The sequence below is a fragment of the Trichoderma aggressivum genome (assembly GCF_033847375.1).
Source record: "Trichoderma aggressivum f. europaeum strain CBS 100526 chromosome Unknown scaffold_073, whole genome shotgun sequence".
Taxonomy (NCBI): Eukaryota; Fungi; Ascomycota; class Sordariomycetes; order Hypocreales; family Hypocreaceae; genus Trichoderma; species Trichoderma aggressivum.
The window spans coordinates 74,750-88,548 of NW_026946439.1; the positions used below are offsets into that span (position 1 = coordinate 74,750).

The window sequence follows — 13,799 nt, forward strand, 5'->3', positions numbered from 1 at the left end:
GATATAGTGGGCTTATGTAATGCCCGACGGAGCATTCGGGCACATGCAACTATTCCGTACTTATTTTGAGCCAATTCTTTGCCCTGAGATGCGTCAATAATATAGATAAGTAAACGAATAGACCATGTACATGAAAACATCTATTTTGAGGAAATCATCAAGCACCATGACATGAAGAGTACTGCTGTTGGCGCATCACATCAAATACCCAATGGAGAAAGAGGTTCGATATGCCACTGCTAAACCAAATGCAACACAAGAATGTAAACAAGAGCATTTATATGCTTCTGTGTTCAACTGATAGTTATACTACCCAATAGTCTAACAATTAGCTTTGCCGTGAAAGTTCATCTCAATCACATGTACCAAAAGTCGTTGGACCTAAAATGTCAAGCACGCGAGCTTGTTCCTGTCCACTTGCTGGCTGGTATGTGGTATGCCATTGACCTTTGATCACTGGATTCAAGACGGCTACTATTGAAGCGCACAAGCACCTAACCTATATCGTTTATCGTCTACATACTGGTACGCACAAGTACGCATAGGTAGCGTTAATGCAACTGATATAACGGTACTACTACATGGTACGCACTTGTACTCGAATGACTCTGCACACCAGGACGGCTCCTCCCGTCATCGCAGCTGAATCGTAAAGGTTAATCATCATTGATCGACTCCTTACATAGAGATCGTCAGGGTTGAGTAAAATAACAAACAAGAAACAAAAACAAAGAGTCTTGTTATATTAAAGCGGAACAAGTCTGAGACACTGAACCGATCCCAGCCGGGACAACTTCCCAAGGGATGGCCTGCGCACGTACTGTAAGTCACATGAAATTGAAAAGCTCAAACCACTGTGCTCCGTAGTTGCTTCCACTCTTTGTTGTGATCAAACCGGCTGGTCTGAGGGAAAGACTTCGGCGGCAAGGTGGGAGAATACGACCTCTGCATCCCATTCAATGGGAGGCAACCGGAAACCCGCCATCACGAGCATCTTAATGCAAGTTACGAGCACTTTTTACGAGACCCTACCGTACGAGCAATGCACGTTCCGCTACCCCTCTTTTTGATACGGCAGCAGCAGCAGGATGGTTGAAGTTCTGGATGCTCCTTTGTCGCAGGCGCTACAGCTGTCTCATCCGCCCTGCAGGGGAGCAAGAACCAGTCAACACTCGGCGCAAAGCACATCCAATATTCTTCCCTTCTCCGTCTTTGTCTGTGAGCGTAGACGTACATAAGTGCGTGACTACTATAGGGAAGACGGGGCTGTTGCTCGACAACTGTTTCGTGTGAGGCGCAAATTCGTCTGAAACGGCACCGGATAGGTCCCTTGCGCTGTCGAGCCACTGTTTTAGAATGATCGTCGCGAAACCCTTGGCACAAGAGACAAGTCGGCATCTTTTCTTCCCCTTCTTCCTTTTCTTCCCTTTTTTTCTTTTCTTTTCTTTTCAACCCCTCCCGCTGGGACAAGAGCCGCTGTCGACGCAAGATCTTGCCATATGCGGCCATGCCCGACCGTGCAAAAGGGCGACCTGTCACCCAGTAGGTGCAAGTATGTAAGCCGTGGGTAAGAGTCAATGCCCGCGGGCCCTCAGCGGTGAGGCCGTATTAGAAATGAATACGAGAGCATAACCGAAACGCCGAACAGCACCTGGGCGAAAGTGATGTGGTGAAGGTTGCCATATGGACACCCAAAAGTCACGGCATTTCTCTGCTGCTGGAGTTTTGACGGGTTGAAACCAGACGATAAGACGCCCTACGACGACAGTAGTGCCTCGTACATGCAGGTATGGTGTTGATGCTCGTACGGGTGCTCGTACAGCTGCACGGTCAGCAAAGAAAAGGCTCACATGCTTCCGGACTTTTGGGCTGCAGGGAGAGAAAAAGCTCAACCGCGAGAGTCCCTTTGCAGCCTAGCCGGGGCCACGAACGTGATGCTACTGCTTGCGCAAAGAGGTAAATATAGAAACATGGGAACTCATGATGCGGGCAAAAGGCCGTACTAGCGCAACGGGTTTCCCCGTATCTTGCTCTCTAATTTTTTTTTATAATCTTCTCTTCTTCTTTTTTGCCTCGACAATCTCGTGTCAATGCGGCGATCGCTTTCGGAGGCTAGATGAGTTGGCTTTTAGGTGCATGTGCTCGGAGGTGGAAATTTTGAGACCGTCAGATGAGCAGCACCGAGTAAGTGCAGGTGGCACAGCTACGGCAGCCTCCGAAGATGGATCCGGAGGCTAGATAGAAACAAGCACAAAGCACTAACAAAAAGAGCTTAAAAGGAACAGAAGAAGAATGGTAAAAACAAAAAGAAGACCAAAAGAGGGTATCGCCGTCTTGGAATATACTACTCGTATGTCATGATCACTCACCTGGTGTCGACGTCAATGGCCAAGAACCGCCGTGCAACCAAGGGCAAAACTGCCAAGGAGTAATTTAAAACAACAGACAATAGACGCTCTGGCACGGCCGAATTCGGTAGTCGCCGCGCCGGGGTCACACAAAGCGCCGCATGGCATTGGATGGAGACTCGGAAAAAGGGCTTGCAAGCACAGCCCCCGCGGCCGAAGCCCACTTGTTTTTTTCTTTCTTCTTTTACTGCAGATTGAAGAAGAAGAAAAGAGCAGAGGGATCGATTGATAGGTAGCAGGTAACAGTACCTACCTATCAACTGTGAATACTACGCAATATACATGTACGTGTGAATACGAAGCCGCCCCATCCCGCTGGGCTGGCACTGGGCGGCCACGGATGCCGGAGTGCCGTGGCCACAGAGCAGCTGAGGAAGTCGGCACAAGAGCTCTGTAATGTTCTTGGGAGCGACTTGGGTCACGGGGGACTGAGTTGGCGACCTGGGCCCTGGACTCGTTCCTTCATGTGCTGTCCGTTATTTTTGGTCCGTGATCTCGGAATCGATCATGGATGCCGGTCCAAGTATGAGTACATCATTGTTGTCATGGGTGACTGCACCTCCAGGTTCCCTGTGCGGGTACATGTACAAGTACAGGTGCCAAGCACCGACTTTCTCGTGTTTGCGGGCTCTCGCGAGTACCGCCCTTCCGTATTGGAGTAAAAAAAGAACAAGACGGAGAAAAAAAAAGGGAAAAGGGAAGAAGAAAAGGGTGTGGAGGGGGGAGAGAGACAGAGGCTGGGTCTGTGAGCTGCTCTGCTGTGCTGTGCTGTGCTGTAAGGCTATTGGGCGAGTAATCGGAGCTGGCAACTTGTAGCATCGGGCTGCAGAATCCACGGCATCCCGCTGTGTGTCTGAGATTGGACGAGGTTGGATGGGATTGGCGCTGTGGAGGAGGGAGTTTCCGATTGAGTCATCTGCGCTTTTCAATCTTTCTTGTGAGACCCAGACCGTGTTACAGGCACTTGTCCATCCATGACAGCAACCATCTCAGCCAAGGCGTTTTACTGTCAACTAGTGGACATGACGCTTTGGCAGCCCCGGCGGAGCAAAAACAAGTCTCCCGAGGGGCTTGTTGAGGGGCTCTCGAAGGGGATCGGATCGGATCAGATCAAGAAAAAGAAGGCGAGTCGAAGAATGGGCAGAAGGGGGGAGGCTGGGCTTAGCGTTAGGTGACACCAGCGACACATGCACGAAAACGACGGGCCATGCATGATGGGGAGGAGAGATATGAGATGTAGATTTGGGTCACCCATCGATACAGATACAGCGTAGATTGGGTGTAATACGGCACACAGAGGGCTCGCAAAAGTCTGGAGAGCAAAGTGATTTGATTGATGGCATCTCGGGGGTGGATTTGACTAGGTGTCACCATGCCGAGCGCCGCTTGGCCGATTGAGGCTGGTTACCTGACCTTTGGATGGGGCTCCGACCAGCAGCTTACTCTGAGTCCCATGTAGCGGTACCTGTACAGATACTCGTACGCATCTTTTTGTGGTACGAGCGACGAGCGACGAGCGACGAGGACGAGGACGAGGACGAGCAAAGCCGAGGCACGGTGCTCATGCTCCGTACTCGACATCAGCTCAGACGGTGTTTTGGAGATGGTGGCAACAAGCTCCAAACTCGAGCTCCTTTTTTTTTTTCTGCGGCTCTGGACGATCCATCGCGCATCCCATCTCGGACACTGTGACACTGAGCTCGTTGGCCGTGCTTTTTGTTTCGCTGCTGCAGCTCGTACGGTACAGTATGAGCTCTGACCCTTTCCCGAACGGACCCTGCAGCTCGATAGGCGTGCCCCTGATGGGCCGGACCAATGACGTACCAGTACAAGCAGGGTCTCAGTCTTGTACCGGTACGGCGTCGGGCTGAGGCGCTGTGCCTGGGCCTGAGCATGTAGGTACAGTAAGAGTACATGTAACCTCCCTAAAGCAGCAGGTCCTGTTCCAACGATCCCAACGGCGGTTTCGAAAGAGCGCACATCCTTCTTTGCGATGATCGTGATTGACAGCCAACGGACCGAAACGGAGCACAGGGCGTCGAGTGAGCTGACGGTGCGATTGTTTTTTTTGCGATTTGTTTGCGATCGTGTTGCGCGTCGGCGTCATGGACCGTTCGGTTTCCCATGTGACGTATTGTACAGTATCGCAAGGTGCATGTGTGTACTGTCACAGGCCGCAAAAGCGTCTCCCATTCACTACCTTACCACTCGGAAGCCGATTCAATATGAGCCTAATGTGTGGGTGCTGCTGCAACTGCACCGCTCGTTACGCGTACCAGAGCGCGAGAGAGCATCAACTCGTATGAGCGTGGGAGGATGTACTCGTACAAAAACGGCTGATAACGGCTAGCCACCACGTTGGCTTGTAGTTTTCTGGCAGGAAAATGGCACGGGCGGCTAGGCAGGAGACACGAGACCCGATTAGGCTACCGGGAAGTCGGAAATGGCATCAATCGAGCAATACGATGCGGAGTACAGATACAAGGACAGCCGCAGCTGTGACGACTGGCGGGGGAGGAGGGCCTCGTACTCATACAAGCACCTCGTCGTTGCTGTCTAAACGCCAGCCATACAGTTGAACGCCACCTGGCACTGACTGGGGGTCCAGAACGGTGGGCGACTTTTTTTTTTTTGGGGCGGGCTCCTCCACCAGCCGGACCCATGGAGCCGAGGGCGGTTCTTGGGGCCTCTTTGGGGGCTCTCGCCTGCTGTACGAGCGCTGGCAATGGGCTGGGCTGGGCTGGGCTGGGCTCTTTCAGGCGTCGTATCGGACAGCACTCAGCCTGGTTGGCCACCGCAGCAGCAGCGCCATGACGGACAGGGGGAGGCGAAGAACGGTCTGAGGAGCGGCAGGGATTCAAGTCAAAGATAGGCGCCTTGTACTGTACTCGTACGAAAAGCTGACATGGATCCCCTGGCGACGCCAAGACAAGGGTCCACAGCAGGGGGCCTGGACCCCTGGCCGCGAGGAAGCGGAAGCCTCTACTGTACGAGCACTACTCGTACTCTGTACTCGGCGTCCCTTCTCTCTCAGGTGTCTTGGAAAAAGAATAATAAGACACTCACCACCAGCCTAGCCTTCCCTTCTTCTTTTCCTCTCTTTTCCTCTCGTCCCTTTTAATCGTCATCACACTTTCTCGTTAAAAGCCTCTCGAGCTTCCTCAACCTCCTCGAGTCCCTCCCGCGTCTTTTCCTTTTGCGCAGTCTCTCGCTACCAGCCTTTCGGATTGACCGACTATCGCTTGGTTTTTGCAGCCCATATTCCTGCATAGGTTAATAATATCCTTTCGACCGTCTTATACTTGCACATTTTCCCACCCGTCAATCCGGTTATTTATTTATTTTCGACGAGCCGTCGCCATCGTATAATCATTTGCAACCATGCTTTCTAAGACCTTCACCACCGCTGCTCTGGCTCTTGCCGCCTCCACCCTGGTGTCTGCCCAGACCTCCACGGACTGCAACCCTCTCGAGAAGAGTAAGTGAATTTCGAACGGCGGCATCTCATCATTCTACACGGATTATGAGAGGGATGTCGCTCGACAGCATCAAAAAGAACAAAAAGTCACTAACTACATAAACCTCACAGCTTGCCCTAACGACCCTGCCTTCGGAAAGAACAACGGCGACTGTGACTTCACCAAGGGCGCCTGCGACAACTTCGAGAGCCTCCCCGGCACCACCCTCAAGTACAGCGGCAACGGTGCTGTCTTCTCCATCAGCACCGAGAAGGAGGCCCCCACCATCCGCACTGGCAAGTACATCTTCTTCGGCCGCATCGATGTCGTTGTTCAGGCCGCCGCCGGTCCCGGTATCGTCACCTCTGCCGTTCTCCAGTCTGACGATCTCGACGAGGTATGTTTGCTGCTTCCATTCTTTGCTACCAACGCCAAAACGTAGACAGTATGACTAACCGTAATGATTCAGATCGATTGGGAGTGGGTTGGCGGTGACAACGCCCAGGCTCAGACCAACTACTTCAGCAAGGGTAACACCGCTACTTACGACCGTGGTGCTTTCCACCCCGTCTCCAACCCTCTGGGCTCATTCCACACCTACTCTGTGGAGTGGACCTCTGCTGGTGTCAACTGGCTGATCGACAACAACGTCGTCCGCAGCCTGACTGCAGCCAACGCCGAGGGCGGTGCTGCCGGCCTTCCCCAGACCCCCATGCAGGTCAAGCTCGGAACCTGGGTCGCAGGTCGCAAGGATGCTCCCCAGGGCACCGTCGAGTGGGCCGGTGGTTACACCGATTTCTCCAAGGCCCCCTTCCTCGGCTACTACAAGAGCATCTCCATTGTCGACTACGCCGGTGCTGATGCCCCTACCTCCAAGAGCGTCAAGGAGTACATCTACGGCGACAACAGCGGCTCCTGGCAGAGCATCAAGGTCTCTCTGGGCGACGGCAGCGACGACAGCAGCGACTCTTCTTCCACCACTGCTGCCCCCACCTCCACCAAGGGCTCTTCTTCCTCTGTCGCTCACTCCTCCACCAAGGCCCCTGCTTCCACCACCGCCGCTGAGCAGCAGACCACCACCGCCGAGCAGACCACCGCCGAGCAGACCACCCTGGCCTCTTCCACCGCCGCTCCCACCAAGAGCTCCGGCGGTGGCAGCGCCAGCAACGGCACCGTCTCCTCCACCGGCTCTGCCCAGCCCACCAAGCCTCCCACCGTCCCCGGCAACGCTGGTTCCCGCACCGCCGCCACCATCGGCAGCGTCTTCGCTGTTGGTGCTGGCCTTGCCCTTGCTCAGTTCCTCCTGTAAACGGGACCCTCAAGCCACACTCCCCTTTTGTTTTGCTTTTTAGGAATGTACTTATTGTTGCGGGCATGAAAAGCATGTAGATGGGGCAGATCGTTTGCGTGCGGAGAAGAGAGCGGACCAAGCTAATACTATACAAATTCGGGTTTTTACACAAGCCGCCCTTTTCTTGTTCAATTGTACATCTGGCAACGGACACCAAATCTGTGGCAAAGTCGTATTCCTCGACCGAAATATTCCACCCAATTTCCTTTTATTCCTATTCACTGCAAATTACTTCTGGACGAGAACGCCTATAATGATTTTTTTAATGGGGGAGGTCTGCTCTTCTTTCCGCCGAGCCGATTTCGGGTAATGACGTTTGCTTGGATTGATGAAGAGAAGAGGATCGATGATTGTTTTTTTTTTTTTTTTTTTTTTTGGTTTGCCGTTGGTGTTTTTTTGCTTTTTTCTGTGGTTTGATATCCTCTTTGATGTTTTGTTATTGCCTGTTTTGGATCATGTATTTTCCCGGCGCATGCCCGATTGGGACGCTGCCTATTTGTAAAAGGACGTTACAAAAAAAGAGAGAAACCTTGATTACATTGATCTTGTTACCCTTGCCCTTTTCCATGTGTGATTCCGTAACTCACAGCAAGCTCTTACCAACAACAAAGAGCCGGCTGTCATATTTCTGCTCGCTTGGCCTTCCCTCTTCTCCATCCCCCATACGGAGTACTTGTTGTCAAATTGCCATCTGCTGTGAATACGGGGTACTGCTACTCTGTCCGGGCCATTAATTACACCCAAACGCAGCTAGTGGCTGCTAGTTGTGCCTCCCCGCGCATAGGCGCAGTTGGTTAGGCCCGAAGCGGACGATGCGATGCAAGGGTCTGGGGGGGCTCTCATTTCCTTTCGGTGCCTGCCAAGGTTGGGAGGCGTTTGCGGGCTTTTGGGGCGGCGGATTTGTGTTTGGCCCTGCATGGGATGATGGTTCGTGACACTGGGGGAGAGAGAGAGAGAGAGACATGGGCGTTGAAGGGGCCTGTGCGTTGATGATCGAGTAATACGATACGAGGGGCATGGGTACATGTATGGATGAGTGAGTGGGTGAGTGTGAGTGAGTGACTTTGGTGCTGGACTCATGTTGGATGAAGTGAGGTGAGGGTAGATGGAGAAATTGAGATGAATTGTTGTAGGGAGTTGGTTGGGTTCTGGGGGGGTTTCAACGGTGAAGAAGTCTTGAAATTACGTGCATGGAGAATGAAACGTGCAAGAGTCTCGCGATACGAGTAAGCGTATTTGCTTACTGTATGGCATTTTTCTGTCTGTCTTTTTTTACCAATTACTCACGACGAGTTAATGCGAGTACCTCCTTTTCATGGGCTGAAGGCGTACTTGGCTGCATTGGGCAAGAGAGAATGGGTGGTTTGTTATTATGTACTACTGTACTGCACTGGTGCTGGTACTGGTGCTGGGGGGACGAAGCTATCGAGTGTGTGAGTGCTTGGTGGTTTTTTGGGTGGTGCTAGGCGGAAATGAGGGTAGTGCGGGTTACCTTGTTGGCGATTGAGCGCGTGGGATGTTTTTCCTGTTAAGGATGAGAGATGGTGCATGAATTGAGTGCTTTGTTTGATGTTTTGCATGATGGAGACTCTTGATCGTGGTTTGGTGTCATTGGCGGTGGATTGTTTGCTCTTCTCTCTTGTTCTTCAATTGTGTTGATGTGAAGCTGCTCGTATTGCTGCTTGGGCACCAGACACGTTATTAGTACCCAAGACGAGATAACGCGACCATGGCACTTGATTGCCGCGCCGATGATAAGAGGCATTTATTCCGCCAATGCAGGTACCAGTACTTATCATCTCCGTTGCCGTGCTACCTTAGTACCTATATACGGAGAACGCCGTGGTTTTGCCTCTACCTGAATGCTATCTGGGCTGCTTGTAGTTGAGCTCGGCCTTTTCGCACAAGCTGATGGCGCCGAGGCCGGCTTGGCCTCTTCTTAATGCAAAATGCTTGGCTACCAGTGTTTCTTCCTCACTCATTCATCGAAGCTATCAAGCGAGCTAGCAGCCTGTAGCTTCCACCCCGGGTGAGTTCCTTTGAGCACTCGCTGCCGAAACATTCGGGGGAGATGGCGCCGAATGAGCGCGCAGAGACGGGAGTTCTGAGTCATGGAGCTCTTTTTTTTCTTCTTTCAGCTGTGATCTGATAAGGTGCCTTGGCTTTCGCTATTTGTTTCCTAGAATGGGGTCTTTTTTGACCATGTTGGTAGAGTGTTACTTTGCTTGTTGTGAGCTGAGTTGCGTGTGATTGCGGGTTTTGAGTGACGCGACTTGGCTTTTGACGTGACGGTTGCACATTACTCATTGGTGGTTAGGGCGAGATGCCCATTTGGGATGGGGCTTTTACTTTTGATAAATGCCATGTCTCTTAGGAGAATAAAAAGAGGAATGGCGATTCGTAGATTGATGGTGAGCGTGTATTGCTTCTCAAAGACGTACATGCGCATTTGGTGCCTTGCACGTGTAGGCACAATTGACGACGTTGACAGGAACTATAGGCATATAAAGGTCTTATGACTGTGCGACTAAATATATAAAAGATCTGGCACCCGCAAACGTCAATTGAATGTTGCCAGGCTTCGCTTTCATCGCCGTAGTTGGAGAGTCTCAGCTGAGTGTGCTCATATTCATGGCAGCAGACCTGCTATTTGTCTCGGACACCAGCGATATTATCGAACTGCTGCACTATGCTAAAGACTTGAACGCATCTATAAATGGACTCTGTCCAACGTCTCATGGCCCTTGTCGGGAACTCTACTCTAAAGAGGCCTGAAAACGAAAACTCCTCTGCTCTTGTGAGGTTCTCACGAATAAAACTCTATTAGTTCGACCTTGCGAGTGTTTTACGTTCCTGCTGTCTTTGCACAAAGACGCAATGTGACTGACATGATGTGGCTCAAGAATCTCACCAGCTGTGGAAGGCACAGCCATCGTCTCTCGCGGTTGACGAGATGCGTTTTGATATAAAAAGGGAAAGAGGATCTCAGGATCGTAATTCTGGCTCTTCATAACCCAACGCAAACTTGCATCTCGGCACATCAACATTCCATCATCATCATCATTATTATCATCACCAACTTACTGTCGTATTGCGTTATTGCTCCTCCCTGAAATCACATTATTTTCATCATACTCTTACCATCTCAACATCTCCACCATGTCCTATCGCTGCTACATCGTCCCTCCTCACCTCCTCAAGGCCATTGGTGAATCCTCTCACAACCCCGACACCATCCGCGAAGCTGCTCGAGCTGCCCTTCAGTCTCATCACGCCTTTACCGCCAAACGCAAAAGCCACATCGAGGCAGTGATACAGAGCCGACGCAGCAGCCGTGCTGCACCGCCCACGCGTCCCTTTGTTCCTGCCCATGTCCTTCGCCATATATCCCAATCTGAGCATGTGGACGAGGAAGCTCGAGCGCGCGCTGCGAGAGACCTGGAACATACCCTTCACCTCGAGTCACGGGCAAAGAGCCGTGAAGAAGAGACCCAGCTTGCGGCAGAAGTAGCAAAACTTGGCAAAGATGCGCCGCAACGATCAATTTACGATGCAGAGCATACCTCAAGCGAGAGATCATTGCCTGGTAAGCTCGTTCGGGCTGAGGGCGACAAGGCGGCCAAAGACAAGACTGTCAATGAGGCATATGACAATGTCGGAACAGTCTTGGAGTTTTACAAGGACAAATTCAAGTGGAACTCCATTGACAACAAAAACATGGATGTTATCAGCTCTGTCCATTTTGGCCGACAGTACGAGAACGCTTGTAAGTGTTTGATCGATGGCCTTGCTTCAATCCCACCCTGTTACACTGGCTAATATGAGAGCAGTTTGGGACTCGGAAGAACGGCAAATGGTGTTTGGAGACGGCGGAGAGTTTCTCAGCAACTTTACTGGCTGCATCGACGTTATTGGGCACGAGTTGACGCACGCAGTTACCGAGCACACAAGCGCCCTCGACTACCAGGGACAACCGGGTGCCTTGAATGAGCATATTTCCGACGTGTTTGGCATCATGATCAAGCAAAAGGTGCAGGACGAAAAGTCGCAAGATGCCGACTGGCTCATTGGCGAAGACTGCATTCTTCCCGGTGTCAAAGGCGTTGCTCTTCGAAGCATGAAAGCCCCTGGAACCGCATACGATGACCCTCGATTTGTGAGTTGAGGAGTGCTGACCTCTAGATGATTCAAAACTGACAGTTTGAGTAGGGCAAAGATCCCCAAGTCGACAACATGAAAGACTATGTCACAATGTATGAGGACAATGGCGGTGTGCACATCTACTCTGGCATTCCCAACAAGGCCTTTTACCTGGCAGCCAAGGCGTTTGGCGGCTACTCTTGGGAAAAAGCCGGTCAGATTTGGTGGAAGACGATGCGGAGCGGCAAGGTGCCTGAGAGCTCCACGTTTCTCCAGTTCGCCGATGCTACCGTCGATGTTGCCAAGAAGGAGTTTGGCGATGATGTGGCCAAGACGGTTCGGAAGGCTTGGGACGATGTTGGCGTGCGCAGGAGCATCTAGAGGAGAAGCCCGGGTGGCTGGTGCACCATTCTCTAGACACTTGTCTTGCTACGATTCTCCCTACGATGAAGCCGCTCCCTAAGTTGTTCTTATTTCCCCCCTCGAATACCGATAGTTTGAATTGTATTCTTCAAAGACTGAGGCCTGAACGATGAGCTTTGTCGTGTGCTTGTCTGATTTGGTCATCGTGACAAGAGCCTGCCGCCCCATTACCGCTACATGCGCTGAATAGCCTCGTTATCTCCGTGATATCTCAGCGATGGCTGATTGAGTGAAGGTCACGTTGCAATTCCTTGGATGAGGAGTGACAGACACATTTATCAACCAGCATAGGGAATCGAGTGTCCGACCAAAGATAAGATAGGGCTAGCTTTGAGCACCCATGGGAAGGAGCAAAGGGTCAAATGGAGGAAGTATTGGGACAGAGCGACTATTAGGAAGGAGGTGACTGCCTGGAATTGAGATTTGGCACCTGCAACAAAAGGCAGATGTGAGAATCCCTCCGCATTTCCAACTTTTGGCAATTTGTCCTCTTCTCTGCTTCACTCGAGATATCTGGATCGAGAATCATCTCACGCCATTTGCCAACATTTACCGCGCTTCATTGGCAATCCTGTTGCACGTTATTAGAGTGTAGCACCGACCTGGGCTAAACTTCATACCACAAGGCCAAAGTCCAGCACAATGGCTTCTTTCTTCACGCCGGTCAATCGCAAGGTCGACCAGAGAGCGCCACTTTCTACTCCAGCGGGTGAATTGCAACAACAAACGCCCCCTAAAACGTCCCCCATTACTGTCGGAAAGATGGAATCACCACAACACAACGACATCAGACTTCGATACCAGCTCTCACTGCCCACCCTTAGATCGCTTTCTGCAATTGACAAAGCGCCCGACCGACGAAAGGTACTGCAGACTGCGTGCGGCGCAGCAGAGTTTCGATCTTTCCCGATAAGACAAGCGGAAAAGAATCTGTTTCGAGAAATCAACGATCATACAGGAATCCCATACCCAATCAACGGGCCTGTCACTGAATCTTGGCAAAAAGTGTTTTTGCTCATTCAGATTGATCTCTCGCGAGGAGGATGGCCCAACAAGATATCTGCCACTGGTCGCAAAGAACTTATGCGAGACAGCGGTCGAATTTACATCGTCATGGATCGTGTGTTGAGATGCCTTGCCGACATCCTTGGAGAGAGGGAAGATGGCAGGGGAGTCACTGTTACCTTGGATGTTCTCAGGAGTGTCAGTGCAAAAGTGTGGGAGGGCTCCGAAATGGAATTGCTACAGGTCGAAGGGATTGGCGCGGCAAAGATGAAGCGCCTTACTGATGCCAACATCAAGACCATCAAGCAACTTGCCAAATTGGAGTTTTACCACATTGAACGGTTGCTCAGCAGAAATCCACCCTTTGGGCATCAAATGTTAAATCAGCTATCGGGATTCCCACTGCTTCACCTGCAGGTTTCTGTGATATCCAGCTATAATCTTGCTCAGGATGATGAGCAAGACTCTAGCACATCAGGACCCCGTCAATCTTGGGCGGTCAGAGTCGTACTGGGGTATAGCAATGACACTATACCGACCTGGTGTAAAAAAAGTCCGTGGGCAACCTTGGTCATTGAAGGAGATGATGGTCGGCTCCTGTGGTTTTGGAGGGGAAGCGTGAGAAGGATGGAGGGCGCCAAGATCATGTTTGTCCGCCTAGGTGCCAAGAAGGGAGAGAGCGTCAAAGCTACGTTTGCTTGTGAAGGCATTGTAGGGACTCTCGTACGATTTACACTGACCATCTAAAACGTACTGGTAGCCGCATGTATACCAGATTTGCATCTCAAATTGGCAGGTTAGAAACCTCTATTTGCGCTCTCACACCAGTACTTCATCATTGTGTCGAAAAAAGCATCGATATATTGATAGCTTTACGAAATAGCCAATGCGGGTGACCGAGCAGTACAGAGCTGTGCCTTGAGGAAATTAGAGAGATTTTCGACCACTCTGGCTTGCAGCTGTTGAAACCAATGCGACGACCGGTCTGGGTTTGCTTTTAGCGCATATGCAAGG

General features: G+C 51.4%; 3 protein-coding genes across 3 annotated transcripts; all 3 read left to right on the top strand.

Annotated features, from left to right (window-relative positions):
- Positions 1-5,789: 5,789 nt before the first annotated feature.
- On the top strand, positions 5,790-7,175 carry Triagg1_10431 (CAZyme family GH16; the record flags this gene model as incomplete). The annotated part of the gene is made up of 3 exons (XM_062894502.1): positions 5,790-5,886; positions 5,998-6,263; positions 6,336-7,175. The coding sequence occupies 3 exons, from the start codon at positions 5,790-5,792 to the stop codon at positions 7,173-7,175; spliced, it is 1,203 nt and encodes a 400-aa protein (XP_062750625.1).
- Positions 7,176-10,376: 3,201 nt separating this feature from the next.
- Triagg1_10432 (uncharacterized protein) lies at positions 10,377-11,738 on the top strand (the record flags this gene model as incomplete). The annotated part of the gene is made up of 3 exons (XM_062894503.1): positions 10,377-10,983; positions 11,048-11,373; positions 11,427-11,738. 3 exons carry the CDS (start codon positions 10,377-10,379, stop codon positions 11,736-11,738), a joined length of 1,245 nt encoding a protein of 414 aa, XP_062750626.1.
- A 684-nt stretch (positions 11,739-12,422) lies between these two features.
- On the top strand, positions 12,423-13,532 carry Triagg1_10433 (uncharacterized protein; the record flags this gene model as incomplete). The annotated part of the gene is made up of 1 exon (XM_062894504.1): positions 12,423-13,532. One exon carries the CDS (start codon positions 12,423-12,425, stop codon positions 13,530-13,532), a length of 1,110 nt encoding a protein of 369 aa, XP_062750627.1.
- Positions 13,533-13,799: the final 267 nt, after the last annotated feature.